This window comes from Cupressus sempervirens, chromosome 2 (genome assembly GCF_028749045.1).
Source record: "Cupressus sempervirens isolate cs-2001-9-10 chromosome 2, ASM2874904v1, whole genome shotgun sequence".
Classification (NCBI taxonomy): Eukaryota; Viridiplantae; Streptophyta; class Pinopsida; order Cupressales; family Cupressaceae; genus Cupressus; species Cupressus sempervirens.
This window is the reverse complement of record NC_143119.1, coordinates 353583313-353609792: the sequence shown is the minus strand read 5'-3', so window position 1 is coordinate 353609792 and position 26480 is coordinate 353583313. Positions and strand designations below refer to the sequence as shown.

The 26480-nt window shown below is 35.0% G+C and overlaps 1 protein-coding gene across 3 annotated transcripts in view; it reads right to left on the bottom strand.

The window, feature by feature from the left end:
* LOC149572592 (uncharacterized) overlaps window positions 1-26480 on the bottom strand; it is a 321499-nt gene that overhangs the window by 209972 nt on the left and 85047 nt on the right. For all 3 annotated transcript variants that reach the window (XM_089813697.1, XM_089813695.1, XM_089813696.1), the window contains exon 6: window positions 21747-21841. In XM_089813697.1, coding sequence (XP_089669823.1) covers window positions 21747-21841 — 95 coding nt within the window. The remainder of the gene's footprint in view (window positions 1-21746; window positions 21842-26480) is intronic.

Here is a 26480-nt window from a genome sequence, read left to right as displayed (position 1 = left end):
GTATGAAGGTTTTGATTGTGCATCATTGTTCTGGCTGATTCAACAATTGATCTATTTTTACGTTCAGCAACTCCATTCTGTTGAGGATTATATGGTATAGAAAACTCCCTCTTAATCCCAATAGCAATGCAAAACGTTTTTAAAAATTTCTGAAATGTATTCACCTCCATTGTCTGACCTTAGAATTTTTATTTTTTGTTCCAATTGATTTTCAACTAGGGCTTTGAATTCTTTGAATTTTGATAGTACTTCGACTAATTCTTTCTGTTTCAGAAAGTAGATCCAAGTTCTTCTAGAGTAATCATCAATAAAAATTACATAAAAGAGCCACCCGTGAAGAGAAGGTACAGACATAGGACCGCAAAGGTCAGTGTGAATCAGTTCAAGAATGGATTTTGATTTGTAAACAATTTTTAAATATGGTTGCTTAGTGTTTTTGCCTAAAGCACATCCTTTGCAAATACTTAAGTGATCAATTTTGAGACTAGGTAAACCTTTTACAATTTTTCCTATGGATGATAATGCGTGATAGTGAAGGTGACCTAGCCTCCTATGCCAAGTTTTGGTTGAATTTGATGTTTCATGACTAAAGAGCTAAGTTTTGATTATTACAAAGTTTATATAGACTTCCATCCCTAAATCTGATGGAAATGGGTTTCTTGATATTAGAGTTCTTTGGCCAAGATAGGACTTTGTCCTCTTGAAAAGTGATTCTGAATCCTTGATTAGCAAGACCAGGAATAGGGACTAGGTTTCTTTTTATTCCAGATACATATAAAACATTTTTGAGTAGGAGAGTAATTCCTCAATTTAGGTAAATTGAACAGGAACCAATGCCTTTGATAGGATGAGTAGAGTTATCTCCAATGGTAACTTCTTCTGAGGAGTGTTCTAAGCAAGTTTCAAATTTTCCTCTAAAACCGGTGATGTGTCAAGATGCTCCACTGTCTATGATCCAAGTGTTGTTGTTTGAGTGTAATTCACTTGAAAGGGCTAAGTAAAAAGCATAGTTTTCTTTTTCTTCTTTCTCTACTTCCTCTCCTTTGATTTCTACTAAGGCTGCTTGAATTCTCTTCTTTTCAGGATAGAAGTTATGGGAGTAACCAATTTTATCACATTTGAAACATCTAACTTTGGATCAATCCTGTTTCTTATATGATTTGTTAGTTTCCCTTCTATTATGTTTGAATTTTCTTTTCTTGCTTGAATTTGCATGAAGTGTTTGAATATCTCCCTCTTGATTTATACTTAGTCCTCTTGAGAATAATCTTGATTCTTCTTGTGTGCATTCATTTTTTAGTAAATCAAATTTAGGAAGTTCATGTCAAGAGCTTAATCCTCGAATAAATGTTTCTCAAGATAGAGAAAGACCTCTTAATGCTATCATGCTGAGTTCCTTGTCATCAACTCGATTTTCCATTGTTGCAAGTTGATCTTTTAATTCAGAAATCCTTAAAATGTAGGATGTAGTAGATTCTCCATTTTTCATTTTTATATATAGTAGATCTTGTTTTAGGGTTAATAATCTACTAGTATTGTTGATTTCAAATGTATCCCTTATAGTAGCGAACATTTCAAATGCAGTCTTGAGACTGGATATGGATGGAAGAGTATGATCTTTTACAGAATCTATTATAATTTTCATTGCTTTGTTATTGTGTCTTTTCCATATTACTTTCTCTGGATCATTTTCAGGCATGGATATATTTGTTTCAATATACTCCTCTAATTTCATTTCTCTTAATATTATCATGACTCTAATTTTCCATGATGAAAAATTTGATGCACCCTCAAGCCTATCTTCTAGCCTTACATGATTCATCATTTTGATTTAAGAATATAATTTAACTTTTGTAAATCTGAGACTTTAGATTTAATTCTGAGTAATAGATTCTCTTATCAGAATGGCTCTGATACCATGTTAGATTTAGTTATCTATTATAGATAAAACTATTATAGTAGATATGAATAAGAATAGATATTCTTACTTGAATAATCACAGTGCTGAATTGTTCTTCAAATCATGAATGATCTCGAATTTCTGAGATGCAGAATATCCTTTAATGTATATCGCTGACAACACAAACTATAGAATGAATATGGTGATAGTCTTCTAAAATAGATCGCAAAGGAGAATGTTGAGAATATATTCTGCAAGATTAATGTGCAGATCGCTGGGTCTATGATGCCTTGGATTGATGACATTCCCATCGGTCTACACTTGTTTATATAGATGTGAGAAGGGTCATGTCCCATAGAGTCATGACTCTACATGGCCTTTGGCCATGTAGGCTCTATTAGAATAATCTTTATGTTTCTTTTCAATGCTCACTATTGTATCTTATTGTATCTTTGTAAATATTAGAATATTTCTAATATTGGTGTAGTCTAGAATAGAATGTTTCTATTCTATTCAACTCTCCTCTTTGTATATATAGATCATTTGATCTCTGATTAATAAGTCAAGTATTTTTCCATTTACATTTGTAACATGGTATCAGAGCCAATGCTTCAAATTTTTTCAAAAAAAAATTATAATTTCTACTTAAATTATTTGTTAAGATTTTTTGGAATTATTTCTAATCTTTCACAAAAACCCATCTAGGGTTTCTGTTTTTTGTATCATTTGTTCGAATCAAGGGTCTGCAAATCGCATATTCAAAAACGTCTCCTGTTTTTTGCAAATCGCATATTAAAAAAAAGTCTCAAGTTTTCTACAAATTGCGTTTTATAATTGTTGGTGAACCAGTCGTCTTTCTTAGCTCTGGTGGTATCAATCATTTTTTTTGGAGCCGAAAAATCTTCCAAACAAACACTTGCTACTGGTTAAATGTCTGAAGCAAGGCGACGGATTTCTTGGAGCCAAAAAGCACTTGGAAAAAATGGGTATTTCGTTTGCCATGATCACTGCTGAAGGGTCATTTTTTGTATATCCAGCACTCACGACTTTCTTTGCCAGCAAAATCTACCTGTTTTGGGTCTTCATTTAGCACAAATCTGCCATTTTTTCTACAAATTCAACCTCCAATGGCCGCCTAAGGTTTCTGAAGCAATTGGCTAACCGTTTGATCCCTCAAAATCAGTCGAAAAACTATTTTGAATATATATTCTTGGTGGGTTTTTCGAGATCTCAAATGGGTTGTCCTCAAATTTTTCTGGGTGCCTCGATTTTTGTGACTCGATTTTTGAGCCAACGGATCCAGATTCTGATAGCATATTATTTCTAAGTTTTCCGAGCTCTCTTCTGGGTACTTTGATTTTTCTGGGTCTTTCTTTTTCTCACCTTGAAGTTTGCACCATTTGAGATATTCACATATTATGAGCATCTATATTAGCAGCATCAAAAGTCAAACTCGATTAAAAAGCAAGCCAATGCTGCCCAACACTCATAGTAGAAAGAATCTATCTACCATGCCTTTATAGCCAACATACCTGCAAATCATGTGAAATCTTCTGCCTAGTACATAGATTTCGGTGTCTCCCGACATTTCACTCACAGGCAGGATTGGTTTGTTGAATTCACTCCCTATTCTGACTCAGTAATCTTTGGAGGCAGCAAAGAATACAATATTGTCGACAAGGGCAATGTTCAGATTCAATTCGAAGGAAGAAGACTCATGTTCCTCAATGTATGTTATGTTCTTGGCATGAAACATAATCTTTTGTCTTTTAGCCAAATTATGAAGCACTCCACTCAATTGGATGTCGTTTTTAGTGGAAATAAGTGTTCGATTATTGATCATGCTTCTCGCACTACACTTGATGTCGGTCTTGAGGATCATGGTATTTATAGGCTTGTAGATTCAAGCAATACATTTGAGCGTGCCTTCATCACCAAATCATCCGCTCTTAGCAGCCTCTGGCATCAGCGATACGATCACCTGAACATTCAATATCTAGCACAACTTGCTCGAGATAATTTAGTCCATGGCTTACTTGATATCCAGACCCAGAACCATCGCATTTGCGGAGCTTACCAAGCAGGGAAGCAACATAGGACACCATTTAAGGATGGTGAATCATGGCGGGCATCTAAAGTACTCCAGCTAGTCCATGCTAATGTATGTGGTCCTATGAATACTCCTTCTATTACTAGGAACAGGTACTTCTTACTCTTTGTGGATGATTTCAATCGCAAAATTTGGGTGTATTTTCTTAAGCAAAAAATTAGATGTTTTTCCTGTATTTCAGCAGTTTAAAGCCCTAGTAGAAAAAGAGTTTAGTTCCCCCATCCGAACTCTTAAGACCAATAATGGGGGGGAATACTATTCTGCTACTTTCTCTACCTTCTGTACTACTCATGGCATTAGACATCAGTTCACCACACCTCACACCCCTCAACAAAACGATGTTGTAGAGCGTCAAAACTGTACCATCACAAAAATGGCTAGGGCTATGCTAGAACATAGAAATGTTCCCAAAAAATATTGGGCAGAAGTAGTATCCACAATTGTCTACCTTCTTAACCGGTCACCCACCCTTGCAGTTAACCATAAGACTCCTGAGGAAGCCTAGTCTGGTCGCAAATCTAGGATCAACCATTTGAAAGTTTTTGGCTCTTTAGCATATGTATGGATTCCTGATGCCAAACGCACTAAGTTGGATTCCAAAAGCCAAAAACTCATGTTTACAGGATACAGTCACACACATAAGGCCTACAGACTAATTGATGCAAACACTGATTGTAACTCGAACCATTTCAGCTCTTTGCCTCCCCGCCACATTCCGAGTTTCAGTCTTCAACAATCTCTTACTTGGGTCCTTCTATTTTATATGAGTCGTCTAATGCTACTAATACACCCCTCATCCACCTCCAGATAATACAGCTCCTACTCATGCTCCTCATCCAACTATTCCAACAACATCTGATATTGGCTCCTCTACTCTTCGGCCAAAATGGTGGGCTCAAACAATTAGTGATCTTCGTCCTGATGAACTCATTGAGGGTAGAACCTCCAAAAATAAGAGCATTCAGCACAACATAGTTAATGTTGCTCTTATGGCCAACATCCACAGTATCCCTAAGCCTCATACATATGCAGAGGCCAAAGGAATTTCAGAATGGGAACAGGCAATAGATGCTGAGCTTCAGGATCTTCAAAAGAATCACACCTGTGTTCTCTCAGATCTCCCTCCTAGGAAGAAACCCATTAGCCGTAAATGGGTCTATAAGGTCAAGTACCATGCAGATGGTACCTTGGACAAATACGAAGTCAGACTTGTTACTCGAGGATTCACCCAGCGTGAAGGCATTAACTATGAGGAGACCTTTGCCCTGACAGCCAAGATGAGCACTATTCACCTTCTTCTTACCATTGTAGCTCAATATGGTTGAAAAGTTCATCAAATGGATGTCAAGAGTGCTTTTCTCAATCGTGAATTACAGGAAGAAGTCTACATGACGCAGCCCCCAAGTTTCAAGGTTTCCTGTTTAGAACCAAAAGTAAGTAGACTCCAGAAGGCCCTTTGTGGTCTTAAATAGGCCCCTCGAGCTTGGTACATAAAGATTGATTAGTACTTGGTTGCTCAAGGATTTCAGCGTAGCCCATCAGACAATAATTTGTATATTAAACACTCTGGTAATGATTTTTTATTTCTTGTTGTCTATGTGGATGATTTGATCATTACTAAGAGTTCAGAACATTTGATTTCAGAAATCAAATAGGATCTATGCAGAACTTTTGATATGACAGATCTCGGATTGCTTTATTATTGTTTAAGTATTGAGGTTTGGCAGACTGACAACAATATTTTTTTGTCTCAATCCAAGTATGCCAGAAATTTGCTTGATAGGTTTCGAATACAGGATTGCAAACCTGCCTCCACTCCTATGGAGACTAGTCTAAAATTGTTCGCACAATCTGATTCTCCTCCTGTAGATGAAACACTCTTCAAGCAACTAGTAGGTAGTCTCATCTACCTTACATCTACTAGACCTGATCTCAGTTTTGTAGTCAGCTACATCTCACGGCTCATGACGAACCCCAAGACTAATCATTGGATTGCAACGAAAAGTGTGTTGCGCTATGTACATGGTACTTCAAATTATGGTCTTCTTTACACAAGGAGTGCTACTCCTTAGCTCAATGGATTCATCGATTCCGATTGGGCCGACTCAGTTGATGACAGGAAATCTACTTCTGGCTATGTGTTTAGTATCGGATTTGCAGTAGTTACCTGGACCAATAAGAAGCGATAGGCACGGGCACTCTCCTCTACAAAAGCAAAATATAGAGGAGTTGTCAAAGCAACTTGTGAAGTAGTTTGGCTCTGTCAAATGCTTGCAGATATGCATATTCCTCAAGCAAGTCCGACTTCTTTTTTTTTAGACAATCAGGGAGTATTCAAACTTGCCAAGAACCCAGTGTTTCATCAACGAACCAAGCACATAGAGCTTCATTGCCATTACATCCAACAATTAGTAGAAGATGGATCTATTCAGTTACTCTATGTCCCTACCTCAGAGCAACCAGCAGATATTTTCACAAAACCCCTTGGTCCTGACAAGTTTGTTAAATTCAGAGGATCTATTGGTGTAGTAACTAGATTGAGAATTAAGGGAGGGTATTAGAATAATCTTTATGTTTCTTTTTAATGCTCACTATTCTATCTTATTGTATCTCTGTAAATATTAGAATGTTTCTAATATTTAGCTGTAGTCTAGAATAGAATGTTTCTATTCTATTCGACTCTCCTCTTTGTATATATAGATCATTTGATCTTTGATTAATAAGTCAAGTATTCTATCATTTACATTTGTAACAAGGTCATGCCTCTACAGAGGCACAACTAATATTAGTTAAACTAAACCAACATAATCGGTAGTAACACAAAACTCCTGATGGCATATAATTTGAACATGTTAAGATGTCTGCCGATAATCTGAACATAATACTGCCTGCCGATAATATTATTAAACATATGTTAAGACAATCACCTAAACATATATATATATATATATATATATATATATATATATATATATATATATATATATATATATATATATATATATATATATATATATATATATATATATATGTAAGTAACATCAATGAATATTATCATATGAACCCATTACAAATTTGCATATGTCTAATACACAGAAGTTGCATAACATCATTACTTCTACTGATGCTAAACATTAACAAATCCTAGGTGGAATCATAATAATACAAGAGATAATACACTCGGCACAAACAAATAAAGAAGCATGTATGTTGATGAAACTAGACATGCAAGAAGCTTATGACAAAGTAGACTGGAGATTTCTATGCAAATCACTAGAAGCTTTTGGCTTCTCCCATCAATGGATTAACTTAATCTTTAACTGTATATCCACACCCAAAATCTCACTCCTAATCAATGGATCACCAAAAGGATTTTTAAGTATCTCCAAAGGAATAAGGCAAGTAGACCCAATATCGCTATTTCTCTACATCATAATGGTAGAAGCATTTGGTAGAGCAGTTAAGAAGGCCCGGGAAGAAGGGTACATAAAAGGAGTCACAGCAACAGAAGGAATTCCCGAGATCACACATCAACAATTTGGAGATGACACTATTCTTCCAAGAGAAAGCACAATCGTAGAAGCTGAAAATTTCAAAAACATAATTACCACATACTCAAGCTTTAGGTTAAATGGTAAATGCTCATAAATCAGAGATTTTCTTTATAAATACAAAATAGGATATAGAAAGAAGGATCTGCAATCTAACGGGATACAAAAAAGGCACATTCCCGTGTAAATACCTAGGAATATAGCTGGAAAAAGACATGAAAGAAAACAGATCATGGAACTCAATAATCGAGAAGATAGACAAATAAATAGAAAGTTGGAAAGGGAAATGGTTAACCAAAGCAAGACATACTACCAAAATAAAATCTGTCCTATCAGCCATACATATGTATTAATTGTCTTGTTTACCACTATCCAAAGACACGCAAAAGAAACAAGACAACAAACTCGGGAATTTTTTCTAGAATGGAATAGAAGAAAAAAAGCAACTAGCTCTAATTAAATGGAATAACATTTGCAAGCCAAAAGAATTATGCAAGTTAGGAATCAAGAACCTATAAACTGGCAAAATGAAGCTTTAGGAGCTAAACTAGTATAGAGAATGCATCACAAGCACGAAAGTAAATGGACAAGGTTCTTATATCAAAAATACCTAACAATACAAACCCAATATCCTTGTTTTGAATTAAGAATCCGCCAAGGGGATCAAAAACATGGAAATTTATGATCCAATGCAGACCGCTGATGAGCAATAACCTAACATGGGATATAGACAAGTGTGAGGAAGCATTATTCTAGGACGACTCATGGAATGGGTTTTAGTCCCCAAACAGCTTTAACCTCCCTACAAATATTAAGATAACACTAACTAATATCTAGGGAAAACATGTTAGTCACTACAAACAAACCATAAATGATGAACAAAACAATAACTAGAAATGGAAAAATGTGGAGAACACAAACCTTTCAAATCAAGAAAAAAGTTTACTCAAACAATTCCTAAACCAACAAGAAAATCACAAAGAGAGGAAGGATTAATTAATATGGGGTGCCTCTAAAAAAGGGATATGAGCTCATAATCAATTCACAAAGATGGGGAAAAATAGATATTCCACTAAATCTATGTTGGGAATGAGCATGCCTTCTAAAGCAAGTATCTTTCTTTGGGCTGCATCACAAAAGCGGATCTTTACAGCAGATAGGTTTATGAAGATGGGTTTTGAGGGACCCTCGAGCTGCCCTTTGTGTAAAAAAGACTCTGAGACAGTTAAACACTTATTATACCAATGTCCTTTCACTAAATCTTGCTGGCAATGGCTGTCAAAAACTAAATTGGTACTCATCTCTCCTTGAAAGCTTTCACAAACTTAAACATTGGCCCAAAAATGGATCATCCAAAATATATAGCAACCTCTAGAAAAGCTCCCCTTCAATCATTTTGTGGGAAATATGGAAGAAAAGAAACAAGTGGTTATTTCTGAATGAAGAAATTACTACTGAATCACTCCTCATCAAAATAGAAGCAAGTATAGTTGAAATTACAAATAATGACTTGAGGAATTCAATCAAGGAAGATGGGACAATCTCAAATTGGGATACAGAGATGCAAAGAAATTGGAGCAACCTTATAAACCCCCCACTAATCTATCCTAAGCCAAATAAATAGGAAAGAGCAAACTGTAAATGGGAACCACCCCAAATAGGATGGGATGAGCTGAACTTTAATGGAGCATCCAAAGGTAACCCCAATGAGGAAGGTTTAGGATGAATAATTCATTCAAATAAAGGAGAAAGGATTGTCAAAAGAGTCAAATCTCTAGGAATAACCTCAAACAATATCACAGAATCAAAAGCATTACTGGAAGAACTTAACCTTTGTTTAAAATCGGACATTAAAAAAGTAATTATCGAAGGAGACTCAAAAATAATTTTAAATGCAATTAGAAACAAAAGCACACCAAACTAGAAAATCAACTCTAAACTTGAATACACAATAAAACTCATCAACAAACTTGAGGACATCAGAATTCAACATATCTACAAAGAAGGGAACAAAGAAGCAGATAGTTTGGCATACAAGGGAGCGGATGGGGAAGACCTTTATATCAAAAACTTCCAAATCAATTCATAGGCCTCACTCAGTGTCACAAAATAGCGAGGAACATAAGAAACTTTGAACTCTCCTAAATTATTAGGAATACTTCGTTTTAAACAGGAGGAGCCTACATCAACTCTTCAAACCCCTCTTTGCCCTCTAATCTCAGAGCTCCTCTCCTTGGGAAATTTAGTCTTTATCGACCAATAACCCTCTCAAAGCTTGATAGCTTTAGTTCCATAAGGATACAAAAATTACAATCTATTTGATAATAACAATAGTAACATAGGCAATAACTTATAGGTAGTCAATAACTTATAGGTAGTCAGTTGTAGTATAGTTCTTAGTCTCTTGCCCTCTCCCCAATACCCTGGATTAGCCCTGTCCCTAACCATCCTTTGGCCCTTTATAGAGTATTAAAAGAATTACTCTAATCTCCTTTGAATTACACCCAAGCTAGATCTTTAACCTCTTTAAACCAAGATCAACATTTAGACAAGTATTTAGAATCAAACCGACATTCTATTAGGATATCTCGCGACTATCTAGAGTTAGGGGGCTAAGGTTTAGAACCCAATCTCCAACCATTAGTAGGATATTCAAAATATAACGAAGACCTGATCGAAGATTGTAACATTAACAAACATTCAACCTTAAGATTACTTCTCTGAGTTATACCAAACCCCATTTTCATAAAATTAGACTTTCAAATTTATCTTTCTCTGTGCAACTCAATCCTCAACCTATGTTGTATAGATTATGCATCGCCCTAAATAAGTAATATCACTCAGGTATTCTTTCATAAGTACTAATAGTGTCTAGGATTTCTGCAACGACCTAGGCTTTCAATATAAACGTATGATTAATAATAATTGGCTATTGCCCCTCATGAGAACTCACTAGCCATCATTGGAAGTCATGGCTTTTCATCGATGCATCTAGAAATAGCTTGAATGATCGAGAGATTTCTAGAGCAAATAGAAGACTCTACATATAGCCCTCCAAGTTTTTTGATTATCCCATCTGTGTTATTGTTTGCAGCCTGTAATTAGGTTTTTGTTTATGTTTCCCTTTGTCAAGTATGGAGTCTGTAGTAGTTTTGTTTCAAGCCTTCGAGGGTCAGACTATGGCATTTAGGGGCTTTGTCAAGCCTGAAAGTTGGAATAGACTGCTAAGACCAGTCAATGACATGTCAAGATTAGCTTTAATCCAGATCTTAGGAGAGAGAGACTTTGATTACAAATTCACCTGTAGGATGAACAATGAGATGGTAGGAGCATTAATAGTGTGTATGGCTAGATTGGAGATTGAACACTAGGAAATAATTCATCTATACAACAACCTATTTAATGAATCATGGTTGGAAGGTCTTGAGTGTATTGTGTTAAGCATTAATAGGTACTTAGAAATACCTTACCCAGAGATGTGTATGAACTATCCACCTAGGAGGTTGTTGAATGCTAGAGTGATCAGGCATCATGTTCTTCATATTAGAGATCAACCCCATTTTGAAGTAGAGTGGCCTAAAATGAGAGCTAGTATTCAATTCTTTCTTAGATGGAGAGGTGTCCTTCAAGATTTGAACCAAGAATGGTTCTTCACTTAGCTGCAAATTTTTGGGTACAATCCATCGCCACTAATTGATTTGAAGGCCCTAGGCAATCTGGAATTCATACTTTCAAATTTCAATGAATCGAGCAAAAGGAAGAATGCAATAGTTTGTATGCCCAATCAATTTGTCATCGACAAGGATGAGGCGGAAGGCTACATTCTAATGTTCACTCAGGAGGTCTGAAACTAGTGTACAAGTCACATTTTTGCTTTGTAATATTGTTTAGAAACTTTCTATAGTTAGCTCTCATACTTAGATTTACTCAGTCAAGAAATAGGTCTGTATAATATCTCATTTTTGTCCTAAAATATATATATATATATAGCAGTTCCTACCTAGATCTTGATCATAGCGGATAAGAAGTTCCTCAACTAATAGGTATACAGTCCCAACACATTCTAAAGCTCATAATTGTATAACAAAATAAGGATATATCGAGACATGCCAATTTTGAAATAAAATCGTAAATGTAAAATAAACTCCATAATAAAGGCACGGATTTATAGTAGAAATTCTGGTATTTCTAATAGCTCTGGCTTAATGGCGTTCTGCTAAATCTCCTTGATTTTGATAGCTCTAGCTTAATGGTGTTCTAACAATCTTCAAAATCTCGGAATCCAATTTCAAAATGGTATATATCATTCTGAATGAAATGTGTTGGAGCTAAGTTTAAATGAAACAAATTTAATTTGTGTATGTGTTTTGGGGATCTCAAACATACTAAGAAGAATCAATAATGCAGAGATTAACATAACATAGCCTAATATATAAGAAAATATAAAGGAGAATTGAGCAATGAAAGGGATTAAAATGGATATCATAAAAAAGGAGAACTAGAATGATTTAGAGAATACAAAGGGTTTTTCCCTTGCACTAGACTAAATACAAACATAGCAAAGCAAATTTAAAGGATAAACAAACAACTAAACTCAAACAGCTTAACACTAGGTAAAAGGCCTAATACACTAGACCACAAATAAAAGATCGAGATGCTTAAATTATAGACAATAACCTAACCGGTACCACTTACAGAGAGGAAATTAGTCACTAAAAGTATGGAAACCATGACATATATATAGCTTCTTTCATTAAGAAAATAGTAACAAATACATATTCAAGCAACCCACATAATCAGTAGTCACTAAAAGTATGGAAACCATGACATATATATAGCTTCTTTCATTAAGCAAATAATAACAAATACATATTCAAGCAACTCACATCATCAGTACTAACGGATAATTGCACCAATAGAGAGAACAAAAAAGACAAACATATATACTGAGAAGAGACATATTGCATAATTAGGATACCAATTAGTAAGCCTAATCCCCTAAGAGTAAATTCTCAAGAAAATATTCAAAATAAAAACAAAATATTAGCTAAAGCCTTGTGTTTGTAGGAACAAAAATTAGTTAAGGCTTCTTATCCATTAAGAATATGTGGTGTAGACTTCTTCTTGGATAGGAAAGAATAGGCAGCCAAGATCAATCCAAAACGTTATAAACAGATAAGGAAAAGCAATCAAAAAGAGTGTTAAACTAACCCAATTAGGAATTTTTATATCAACACAATCTTATGAGATAGGTTGAAACTCTTTGTAAGTCCATAAATCAAGAATAATAAAATAATATATATCATAACCAAACTTTAACCAGTAGAAATTCAGTCCACACTTTCAAAAAAAAGAGAGAGACGGAGACTTACAACTAAAAGATGAAAGCTATTTAAAGATCCGTTAATTTATAATCTAAATTTTTAGAAGGCAGGAGATTATGGAAATTATTACAAAAGACTAAAGAAAATAAACTAAATGGAAATGCATCAAGAAATCATCTAGAGTTTGAATATCAAATCTTGACATATAATCCTAATCCTTTCTAGATAATCATAATATATTAATAAAAAGAGCAACAAAGAATAACACTAAAATTAGAGTAAGATATTTGTTAGTAATACTTAACCAAATTTCTTGATACCTATACTAAATAGCAATTCGAGTAATGAGTTTTCTCTTATAAAATGATTAAAAGGTTTGCTAACAATGATCTTGCCAAGATGAGTCGTTTTGCGGCTCTCGCAAACTCAGGAAAAGTAAGGATTTGGACTCCACGATACCTACGCCATACAGAAGATACAGTCATAGCTTGCACCAGAACACAGAGAGGGGATCTAACAAAGTGCGGTCTTCATCTAAAAATCAAATTGATCTTATGGCAAACCTAAACTATGGGATCCTTTAATCACATAAAAGTGTAAGGAAGGAATGCCTTCCTTAGACCCCAAATATGATAGGGGCACCTGTATTTAATCTTAAAAATCCAAGAAGCTTGGTTTCAGATGAAAAATGGGTATGCCCTACATTAAGATTTTGAAACTAGGGTATGCCCCTTTTTATTTTGTATATTTGTATTTGACTTATGTCTCGAGCAAGACTGGAGGTTTTCTTCTCTGTTCTTTCCTACCAATGCCCATTTGAACAGACACTTTTTTATTTATTAATATAATCTATAGGGGTTTAGCCTTTAACTGATCAAATATATATATATATATATATATTGAAATTTTACAAATTGATTACCTTTCATACCTTTCAAATGGGGATATATTACAAGTCCTCTCGTCCCAAGATTGTCTCTCCTCGAGCAAACAAATTTCTGAATGCTGAAACAACTGTCATATGCACCAAACACCTAGGTACCAAACCAATCTCACAAATTCTTTAGCAAGAATCTAGTGCGCCACTTTGTTATATCTAAAAATTTCTTTATTGTGATATATTTTACCAATGCTGCAAACCCCAAGATTCCAAATATAAACAAGAGAAGCTTCATTAGTGAGTATTCCATCAACTGTCAATACCTTTAAATTATTTGTGCACCTCAATTATACTCAACAGATCTTGGTAAAGCTGGTTGTTTTATGTCATCATTATAAATCATCATAATCTTTTTAGAAGGAAATCTGGAAAACTCATAAGAATTCGACTCATATAATGCAACATCCACCAAAATCACAAACATTGTTTGGGGAACGATTTGTCCATATAAATCTATTCGTTCAACTTTTGATGTATTAAGATGATCATAACGCTCATCTTGAACACTTATTTTTAATTTTTTTTTTGAGAACCCATATATCTATGTCTTTCTTTGATTTTTTTCAAACTATCATCTTACTTTTCTTAGCTTTATTCATCCATTTGTTGCACTGCAAAAGATTTATTTCTCCACATTCACTATGACCCATCAGTTTCCTTGGCTCCTCCTTCAGTAACCACTAATGCCTCCCAAATTGCTTCAATCTCTCCATTTTGCTGATCTAAATCCTATATTGAATGTGATAACAATTCTTCCCTACGTATTTCCTGAATTCCTTCAACTATCTTCTGCATCTCACGAATTCTTGAATTATCTCCTTGCTCATTTGGCAACCTGGTCATCTTTTCTATTTGGCATGAAGAATTGTAAGAAAAGTTTATCAATTTCTGATTCTCTGTCTTTAGTGAACTTAATAGCAAAGTCCTTGTCCCTGAGTAACTGAAAGTAATTTGATTTTGTCTTTTCTAATGCTCTCTTGATTTCTTGTAGTTGCGCACTAGAAATTTCATTTGCAATTTTATTCTTCCGTTCCTTCTTTTGAAGATTCCATATAAGCTCTTCAATTTGTTTATGAATATTGTCAATTCTTGATAGCACTTGGACAATCCTTTCCTCTGTGACCATTAACTGATTCTTCAAATCTTTCCCTGGCAAAGGTTCATATTTTTCACAATGACTAGCACTTTCATCACCCAAACAATCTTTAAATTCCCTTTCATCTATAAGAACACTTTCCCATCAAAAGTGACTAACTTACAAGTTACTATAGAATCCACATCCTTATGAGCATAGTTCGTCCCTTCTGCATATTTATCAATGCTGACCTCTAGATCACCCACGTAAAATGAGGAGCATCCTTTTGTTGTTGGCTTAATAAAATCAGAGTTTATGATTCCATCATTGCATTGCTTTTTAAAGCAAGAAGATTCAACTTCCTCTTGGGTGTAATCACAAATAACTCCCTGAAACTCTATTCCACATTCATCATGAGAAAAACTATTCTATTCAACACCATCCTTCAACTTTTCTTCCTTCAAGAGACAATCTTTCCTTCACATTGCAAACCAGTGTGTATGTAGAAGAAGAAATTGCACGATACTGTCACAAAATAGTCCATAGCATATAGATAAAACAAGATGGGTTATTAGTTTACTCCCATTGATAGTTAGAACTTAGAACCATTATATCTTGCATTGCTATAATGACCTCTTTCCCATGTATCATTCTAATTGTTATTAGGAAATGATGAAACAAATCATGCAATTCTAAATCCAATAGTAGATTACTCACTCTAACTTATGCAAAGTTTTTTAGCATAGCAAGCCTTCTTGAATCATGAATGCTATTGATATCATCAAAACCCTAATAACTATTAGCCATTAGAAGCAATATATTCTTCATGGTGTCATCATCATAGGGAACACATGGTGCCGAAATTCCAAAAACTTCACAAAGGCATGAAGTAACCATCACTCTGATTCCTGCATCTCAATGCATCAACAACCAGTCTTGCTTCAAAGAAAATTTCACAAGAATGAGAGAAAAATATAAAAGGTGTGAAGGTAATTGTTCCACTAGACTCAAACATCCTTCCAATTCATTCAAAATGTTAAAAATAACATTTCTTGGTTGATGATTTTGAAGCTTGTCGGCAACTTCCTGAAAAGCTTTAACCAACCAACATTTTTTCTTTTCATCAAATACTTGATCGCAAATTGTCTTTCCTGCAGACTAGCAAGATCTTTGGCCCTAATACCACTGTAAGATCCCCAATAGGATATTGACCTATTTTTCCTCTGCTCCATTCTTTGAATTTTGTCAAACAGTTTACTTATTTGCAATATAAAGTCTCAGTTTACTATTTTAATGGAATTATACTGCTGGTTTGCATTTTCAATGCAAAAGGTATATAGAATAAAAGGAAGCAAACACAAATATAGATAAACAGAAATTCATTGTCTGTATTATTTGTTGTATCAAAGCTGCCATGAACATTTAAATCAAATTACAAAGAAAGTAATGGCATGCCTGACCTCACACAGATGCCCAATTGAAGTTTAAACATTAACTTCAATTTCTGAAGATTTGGTAACTTCCCACCACCTTCCCAATTCATAATTTAGACTTGTAGGTATACTTCAGTACTATACAGTTGAAAATATGTTTGTCAAGAATCCCCGATATATTTCTTCCCAGCCTTATGACTTCCACGACAGGCAAATGAGGCACCTATGACTACAGCTCCCACCAATTAGTTGAGAAAGCCTTCAATAATTAATAATAAATTGTAATATAATTTATTATTAAATTAACCATGTTATATCATCTCATAGCTCTAAGTATAAGAGGGCAAATCAAACATGGGGAAATCATGAGCTATCTTGGTATATCTTTTGGTATTGGGGTACCTCTTTCCAATATGTAGAGATGGTATCTTGATAGGGTAAGAAATAAACTGTATAATTGGGGAAATAAATTCCTCTACTAGGCTGGTAAAATTCAGGTTGCTAATAAAATCTTTCTGTCAACCCATGTTTACTTCTCATCATGTTGGATGCCTTCTAAGTAGGGATATGAGAACTTAGTTAAAATTATTCGTCAATTTTTGTGGGCTAAATGCGACGGTACTAGAGGTTTTATTTCTACCTCATGTGCTCATTGCACTCAACCTAAAAGAAAAGGAGGACTGGGACTAATAGATCCAAGAACACAAGGATTCTGTCTGGCATCGAAATGGATAATTAAAGCTACTCATGGGAATGAGCCATGGAAGATACTCATACGGAACAATATTGATCTTGCTACTGTGAAAGGTAAATGGCAGCATGTGGAACGACTTGATAAAGTGCTTCACGACCCTTTCTTTTCAATCAAGGCCTCCTCTCACTCCTATCTATATGGAGAGCTTGGAAGCATATTTGTTGTCTTTTGAGTTGGAAAGGAGACTCTCTTCAACATGGCTTTAGTTTTTCCACTTCTTCAATCTGGTGGAACAGACACATTCATTATCAAAATCAGCCTCTTTCCTAAATGTTTCCAAAGCACTCCTATCATCTATTTAAAAAAGGAATTAGCACGGTTGGGGACCTTTGGGATTTCCATTCAATGGATTGGTTGTTGTGGCACACACTTAAAACTAAATTCGGTTTGAGTAATGGTTATACAGCATTCCTAATTTTTGTCCAATCTCTAGTCCCTTTGGAATTGTCTATGAAACTATGCACTCCAATACAATGTAATTTTTTCAAGGACTAGCAATGTCTGTCTTCATATCCTACATCTGCTTCCTATGGTGCATGTGAAAGATCGATTGAATTCTAAATGAAAATGTAAATTCAATGAACCCTTTTGGCTAAAATTGTCAACTCAAATTTGGAAGACAAAAATCAATGCAGATGCTCAACTGCTCACTTGGAAGATTTTACACTGCAAGCTTCTCATTGAGGATAGGTTGAAATGTATAATGGTCCAGCCGGTCAGTTTCCCATTCTGCTATAAATCAGAGAGCATGAGACATATTTTTTGGGACTGCCAGTTTGTGAAGAAGCAATGGAATTTTGTTTTCAATGATTTGATTATTATTTTTTATCACAAGCTAAGTTGGAAAGAGCCTCTTTTGGGGATGGGTTTACATAAAAATATTATTGCTGATGGTGTGTGGCAAGTAATATTATTCCATATATGGAGAACAAGATGTACAGCGGTCTTTAGTAATCACAATAGTCATCATCTGGAATTTGTATTCTTAAGGCTTTATTCAGACATTTTCTATTGTCTAATATCTCTTTTCTCTTGGCTACAAGTTGCTGCTGAGAAATATTTGAGACTGGATTTTCAGATTCAACGAATTAAGGTTCTGGATTTACCAACTACTTGCCAAGAAAGAGATCAATATAGGGCATCACATAGCTGCATTTCTACAGGACTGATCTAGCAGATTTTTATAATTTATCATATAGTTGCTATTTGTATTGCTCCAGCTATGACATTTTCTCTATTTTGTACCATTGTTGCTATTTGTTTTGCTACAGCAATGTCATATACTCTATTTTGTGTATCTAGCTGATTTTGTTGTAGTCTCTAACTGCAACTATGTAATTTGCATTTTTTCAATATAAAAAAAAAATTTAAAAGTATAAGAGGGCGATCTAGAATGATCATATGGGATGGAGGACAGCAAACAGTGAGTAAAATAAAAACACACTTATGATTCCTTTGTGATCATAGTAACCGAAGAGGTATGTAGATCAAATTTCTATATTTCTTATTATCATACTGTTGTGAGGTTTTCACACCATCGCCCTAAAATTCTTGGGGACCCCCTTTTCTCGATCACCTTAGCGAGTTTTTTCGGAGTTGTCCAAAAAGTTTTGATTTGAAAATTCTACACTTTGGACGCCTTTGAGCCAGGAGGGATGTGGTTGGATTTCTTTCTTTACCTAGTCTTAAATTGATTTTCCGGAACATGTTATTTTATCCTTAGGCCAAACAAATTTCAAAGACCACACTTTTTTTTCGATGGTTAGAACAACATTCGGCAGGATAAATTTGCAAAAATTTTGGGACTTAGACGGATTTCGGAAATTGAAAACAATTGTATAGACTTGAACATTTTGAAAATGAAATTTTTTAGATTTAATTGTTTTGGAAAATCTTAGATATTTTTGGTGAAAAAAGACAAGAAAGACATGATGCCTAAGACCACCTTCTTCTCGAAAGTGAGGGGAATAAGTGATACCAATATCAGCACAGTGAACATAATACAGTGAAAAGACAGATTCAAGGAAGGGTAATCCTCCATGGCAAAGAAAATCTACAAAAGTGAAATTGTTCATGCAGCAGCTTTCCCTCCTACCTTGCCTTGTCCAGAATTGGTAATGGAGTGTGCATCCCGATTTGATATTGTTACCAAGTCCATCATTTTCGATGAAGGGAAGAGTGTTAGCCAACATCGCGGACAAGTGGTCAAAGAAGCATTTAATATTCCCCAGTATAAAAGTATGACAGTGGTAATGATGGATCGGGCGGCTAAGTTATTTCAGGATAATCAGGAGGCATACTTCATTCATCTAAAGCAGAACTGGCTACACGAAGGCAAGAAGGGAGTCACCAAGTCATCAAAGCTCACCAAATTAGAGTATGGCGATCTCATTGTGCTTCTCAGCCGAATTATGGGCGTAGCTCAAGGTATGCAATTTGAAAATTGGATGTATTTCTTTGTTGATGAAATTGAAAATGGAAAGAGAAGGTTTGATTGGACTAGGATTATAAGTGAGAGTTTAGAGTTGCAAGTTAGGACAGTGCAAAATCAAAAGCAATTCTATATGGGGTTCTACCTCTTTTATTTGATTTAGAGGCAGTGAAAATTGATAAGTGAATCTCAAGGAAGAGTAAATTTCAAGGAAAAGAAAATTTAGAGGAAGTGATTTGAAAATATTTGAGGGTAGAGACCAAAGGGATAATTCAAGTGGACAAGAGGAGAACATCAATGAGACAGAGTTTGGATCGAGATTGGATGAGTTGGGGAAGGTTGCCATTTGGGCACCCTTGCCTCCCTCAATGCCTTTATCGAATACGCAAAAGAATATGAGAAGGATCATGAGAAGACACTACAAGCAGCAAGCAATATGATGAATTCAGTTGAGCTCAAGATGAAGCATACACGTTGCCCTCCCATGAAGGAAGTCAACGACAAGCTAGCCAAGTTCATTGCTTTGGCTAAAAAGATGAAAGAAAGGGGTGGAACTATATTAGAAGATCATTTAATGTAAGTCCAAGTGGCAAATTCTCATTCTTCTTGGGTAGGATAGGTGCCTGATTCTGATTGGCTACCATTTTGGTGCCTTCTCATTGGTTGCCACTTTTCCATTTTTTTCATTGGTCCATTGATGAGGTAGCGTCTTCTCATTGGCCGATGGGGTGGCAACCCTAATTAGGGTTTCTAGGATCCAATCTGGATCGTTGGTTTTACCTCTTAATCTCTATCGTTGGTTGTAATTTTGGCCTCTATATAAGGCCATTTGCTCTCATTTGTAAAGAGTCGGAGAAAATTGTTGCTAAGATAATACCAAAATTGCCTCTCTTTATCATTGTTGTGACTTGCATGGTGATTAAGAACATTTGGTGTTATTGCATGGTTTCTACTTCCAATAGTTAGAATAAGATTTTCTTTGAAGTTGTTAAAGTAGATTTCATTTCAAGAAGGTTGTTAAGTAGATGGATAGTTGTATGGTAGTATTAGTGGATGTTTGATAGGGATCTATAACTAGGCCACTAGCATCCTAGCGGCTTGTTGGGAAGCCTTGTGTGGTAAACTAGTTCCTTTCCCTTGAATTATTGCATCTATGGAGGTAGAGCCGCTGGTTAGCTTTCATTAGATTCGATCCCCGTCCATTTGCTAATCTTTCCATTCATAGGAGTAGAGCAGTGAGTAGTTTAGTATTTGGAGTCTTGAGGAAGAAAGTAAGGAAAAGCATCATTGATAAACACACCCCCATCATCACCACCATCGACATCATCTGGCATTCACACCGAATCACCATCACCATCATCCTAAAGTCCAATTTATCCTCGAATGAACAATGTAAGACCACCTACGTGATTACCAACAAATCACATCGATAACTAAGTTAGTATCCACAGGTGTAAGGAACATTGGAGTTTTGCTTGTCTTCTGAGTATTAAATTTTCAAGAGAGGAATTGAGTGTTTGATATCCTATATCAAGTGTTCAATTGCTATATGTTATGTAGTGGTACAAAACCGACATCAACACATACCTATCTAGATAGTCTGGGAGGATAATGGAGGAAGATTGGCTCAAAATATTGGACGAACAGGGTATCCTTTTCAGTCTCCATTCCCAGCAGAGCAGGGCATCATTTTCTTCTTATTGCAGTTTTGATGAGGGCTTGCAGCATTATATCAGCAAAACAATCTTCTAAATTTCTACCTCCTTTCTAATCTCTTCCCTGCCTACATGTTCTGACATTTATCTGCAAACAGTTCTGAAAACACGCCTAATTGGTCTCTACACAAGTCTACAAGGTATACAACAGATCATACCAATAGTGTTCTATGCAATTAAAAATAAAACATTAATTGAACTATGAAAACATGTATCTTACGCTAACATCAATTCCGCACATTTATAAGTTGTATAGCATAACTGTAGATAAATAAACAACAAAGTATTTAATGTTGCATGAAATTCAACAGGTCAGTGTATCACAATTTAAAGCTAGCAGTCTGTCAAAAGTTAAATATTTTATACATTTATATGTATACTTCTAAGCCTTGCTAAAACAAAATATAAATAGAGAGGAAATGTCTTTAATATTTCTCAAGATATAACCTAACAAGCTAAACAAGAATATCTGCATAGAATTTTTAACTGCTAAAACCTGCTTAGAAGTATTACATTGTTCGCATATTGTGCAAACGGTCAGCTAGCTTTATAAGGACCACACGAGGATCATCGACCATACCAAGAAGCATAACCCGTAGATTGTCCATCTGTCATACCAAAACCAGCAGAAAAGTAAGTGATACAAATACAAGGTCTGAAAAGCCATTTGAGTGGCATCTATAATAGTACTGAATCCACCATGCACAATTTCAATCAGATGGCAAGCACCTAAATACCCAAGACTAAAAACTGGTACTTTTGACCAATTACTAGCTCAATACATAACACATGTTTTTTTAATATCGTTAACATTATATTGGGCAAAGAGATCAATTTTCTTGTGCACATGATTATATCTCCATAACCAATTTATGACTGCAATATAAAGGATATGGACTGTGTACCATTGATACCAACAATCCCTGTAATTGATAAGTACAAACCATGTCATACAAATATGGCTCTTATTCTAAAGGGTTTCTTGATATAGCTCATATAGTACCAGTTTATGTGTAATAGAGGATGTTAGCATATTCAGAAATCATTTCCCAACAAAATGCATCTTCCTGTCATTAGTTTGTGCACAACACTAAATATTTTTTATCAATTCATAAAACCTTCTCATGACAAATTAATATTTCCAACACTATAGTGGAAAATAGAAAATTGCATTTAAACTGTATGTCATTGATATCGACAGGCAGTGACATGACTGAAAGCAATCCATGTCATACATTTATGACAGTTCAAAAAATTTAAAAACCAGTACTTTTGACCAATTACTAGCTGAATACATAACACATGTTTTTTGATATTGTTAACATTATATTGGGCAAATGGTATTGATTATTACGATGTGGTATAATGTTTGTGTCCTAAGCAGTTTGTATGGACTAACCGTGGCTTTTGCAGATTGTGCCCTGGGTAGACTCCGGTTTTAGAATTTGAGGTATTGCGAACTTAAAATTCTTAATTTAGCTTAATTCGGTTGTCTTAACATTTTCAAATTATTGATTATTTATACGGTTCAACTTAATTTTAATAAGCAATATGTTCATAAACACAGTAATGTAATTACTTGATGAAGATCTTGCTAACTTAAATTGAATAACAAAGTTTAACCATTTGTTTCTAATTGGATGCAGGAAAACATGAATCAAATCCGATGGGGGAAGAGGTATATCTAGGAAAGGGGATGTTGGGTGTTCAAGTTCCAAATAACCTGGAAGTGATAAGATCTGACATTTGCACCTGGGTGGCCAAGATGACTAAATTCTAGGGACCCACCTTTACATTTCCTCCTAACTTTTGGATGATTCATTATCTTAAATATCTCTCTTGATCATTCTAGTGTCATAAGAGACCGGCATGTAGCATATTCTATCTTACTCCTCTCAACTCTTCCAATCATGAAGATATCCTCATCCTTGTAAAGTTAGTATCTATTGATGTGAGTTTTGTCTACTGCAACATGCAAAATCAAATACTTAATGTTTCAAGGAGAAACACCAAACACTCAATCATCTATTGATATAAGGTCATCTCTCATGCTAAGCTTGCAAAGTAAGATCATGAAATGATTTCAAGGTTCCTTCTTAATCGTGGACTTTACTCAATGTTATGATATGATATGTTGGTTATCACTAAGGGACTTACACTATTCATTCAATGGATATCAACTCTTTGTACTTCTAAAGATTTGGCACTACAATGTACAATGAAAATGTGATTTTGATCTTCAAACATCCACTTCAACTTATACTTAACTTCTACTACTACTTCTACCTCCAACTAGGAACGAAACCAATCATGGATGACTTGGACTCTACTAGATGTAATCTCACCAGCGGCTCCACCCACCTAGTACAAGCTTCTAAGGAACACACAAATGATTTTCACATCAATATCCTCTCTCCAATCACATCATCTAGATACAAACCAAAGGTTGAAAAGCAATCGAAGTTGAGTGTTTTCATTGGCTTACCACTCAAGGCACCCTTACCATCAACAAGAGGCTAGTGGCCCAAATTTGTTCGAGTCAAACAAGTAAACATCCACAATAACTTCCATTCAATTAAACTACTTCACATGAAAAGAAATCTACTCCAAGTGAAAGATTGAGGAAACCATGCAATGTTACAAAGCAATAACAAGTAATCCACCATGAAGAATCAATATTACTTTGACAATTATTATAGCAACAACTTCATCAAGTCTCTTCCTTAGCTACCCTCCTCTACTCTACCTCTCTACTACCTCTAATCTCTAAGCTAATCCCATAAGCTCCTCCCATCTAACCCCTTACAAATGAGAAGGCCTTGACATTTTATAGTAGTTTTATTACAATGAAGGGCCAAAATCAAATCAAGATCAAGCATTGAGATTTCTTCCCACAAACCCCAATTAGGGTTACAAATTTGCAACCAATTGCATGAAGGCACCAATTTATGGGCCAATAAGAAAATTACAATGCTTTTGATAGCCAATGAGAAAATAGGACACTTGGCACGATTTGATTGACTATGCATGAAACTGAAATTTTCTAATTAAAGGAGACCAACAATTGCCACCTCATCATCCTTATCCTAGACTTGGAGTCTTGGCCTGTAGAGTATCCCCAACATTTGTGATTTTCTCCATCCTTTGAAAATTCCTCAAGGAATCGACTTGCACCACTTGCATCTTCGTGAATCCATGAATTTGATCTTTCTTGATTTTCCTTAGATATGTCCTCATGTAGTTGGATCCTTTGTGCCTTCCTGAATTTGCTCTTGATTCGAAGTTGAGTTTGCAAGTTGATAGCTTGGTCATGAATCCTTCCTTCTCACTTGAGTCCTTGGGCTTGAGCCATCTTCTTGTGTTAAATTTGTTGATCAGATTTATCCAAATTAATTTTCAATACAATTTCACTGAATTATGTGATGAAATTATGTAATAATTCTATAAGTATTTGTATCACTTGAAAAGAAACAACTTGTATAAATAAATATATATTGCCAATCTTATTACACGGTGGTTGTTTGAGTTATATCAAAAATTGGCAGATAATAAATCTTGTAGAAGACTCTACTAAATGTTCATTAATCTAATTGCAGATGTGTCTTGTTATTGACAATAGAGGGAAATATCTTTGACCTGAGATATTAAGTTTAAGACCTTTTGATAGATATCTGTATTTTTTTTTTATTGGCATGATTGCCCAATCATTTAAATAGGAGATGAATTGAGATTAAGGGACACGTCACAAAGGAACATGTATCCCAATTGGGAGGCACGTCTATTTACCGCATAGGTTAATTAAGAAATGCACACAGATAATGAACACGAACAGCAGTACTCTTTCATTTGCATATGCCAAGAGACTACATAACTGGTGATAAGATTAGATCAGATAATTTAAAATGATCCTAGACAGGGTATAAATACTTTCCGCCAAACCTTCCCAAAGGAGTCCGTCGGCCACATACAATATGTCTGCTACAAACTATTTACCGATGACATCGGCTACAAAGTACAAAATCACCGATGACAATCAAGTCGGCTGACAACGTCCATTTGTGACATGTCTCTCTTAAAGATTGTCAAAGCCAATTAAAACAAAACCGTGACTTAAGTCACACAAACAATTAAAAAGCCATTGGTCATTTCGATAGTTCACAAGAATATTATGAAATTGTTTAGTCGGTCAACATACAAATAGCTTGTTTATTATTTATTATTTGTACAATACATGTGATACAAGATATTATAATTTCTAATATAAATATATATATATGAGAAAATTACTATATTGTACAATAATAAATAAAGACATATATATAAGTGAAAATAATAACTATCTATGCATCAATATGTTTTATCTGACTGAACCATAGATTAACATCTTGCAGTATCTACTTTAAGTTTGAGGCCTTTATTGTCACCTTAACCTTTAGCTCCTTCTCGTTGGGGTAACAATGGAGGGTATGTGCACCAACAACGCTCTGATTCTCCAAGATTTCCCAAGAATGAATTTCAATTCAACCCTTCTTAAACTCGCCTTACAAAACAAAGGAGAAAAAAATCTGAAAAGTACAATCACATGAATAAACAAGATTCATCCCATTTTGCATCAAAATTCATCTCTCCCAACTCTACCCATTTAATTGGTCTTGAAGTAATTCAGATTGCCCTTTTAGGTCATCCAAAGTCAGGCATCTTAGTGGTGATAGCACCATATTTTTAAATTTAAATGCAAAAATAAAATCATCGCCTGTGGAGCTAAGGTCACCTTAATATCATCAATCTCAAATTTTCACTTTTAGGAGGGAAAATATTTCCCAGTGAACAATTTTAGCACTTGATAGTAGATGTGAAGGAATGACTTAAATTTCGTAAGATCTGAAATTTCCACCAAAGGGGAGATTTTGGAAGATCCGACATTTCATCCAAGTCATCAAAGAGGAGATTTCAAAAGACCCAAAATTTCCACAAAGTCACCAAAGGAGAGATTTCAGAAGATAGAAAATTTCCACCAAGGGGGAGATTCAGAGGATCTGAAATTTCCACCAAGGGGGAGATTTCAAAAGATCCAACATTTCCCCCATGGGGTAGATTTTGAAAGATCTGCAATTTCCACCAAGACTTGGCATTCTTAAGGTATCTTCATTTTAATGCTCCTTGGCGATTCCCTACTCTATTCTTAATCATGATGTTGCCTTCGAAAGATGTGAAATTTCCACTAGTGGAAAATTCCAAACTTGCGAA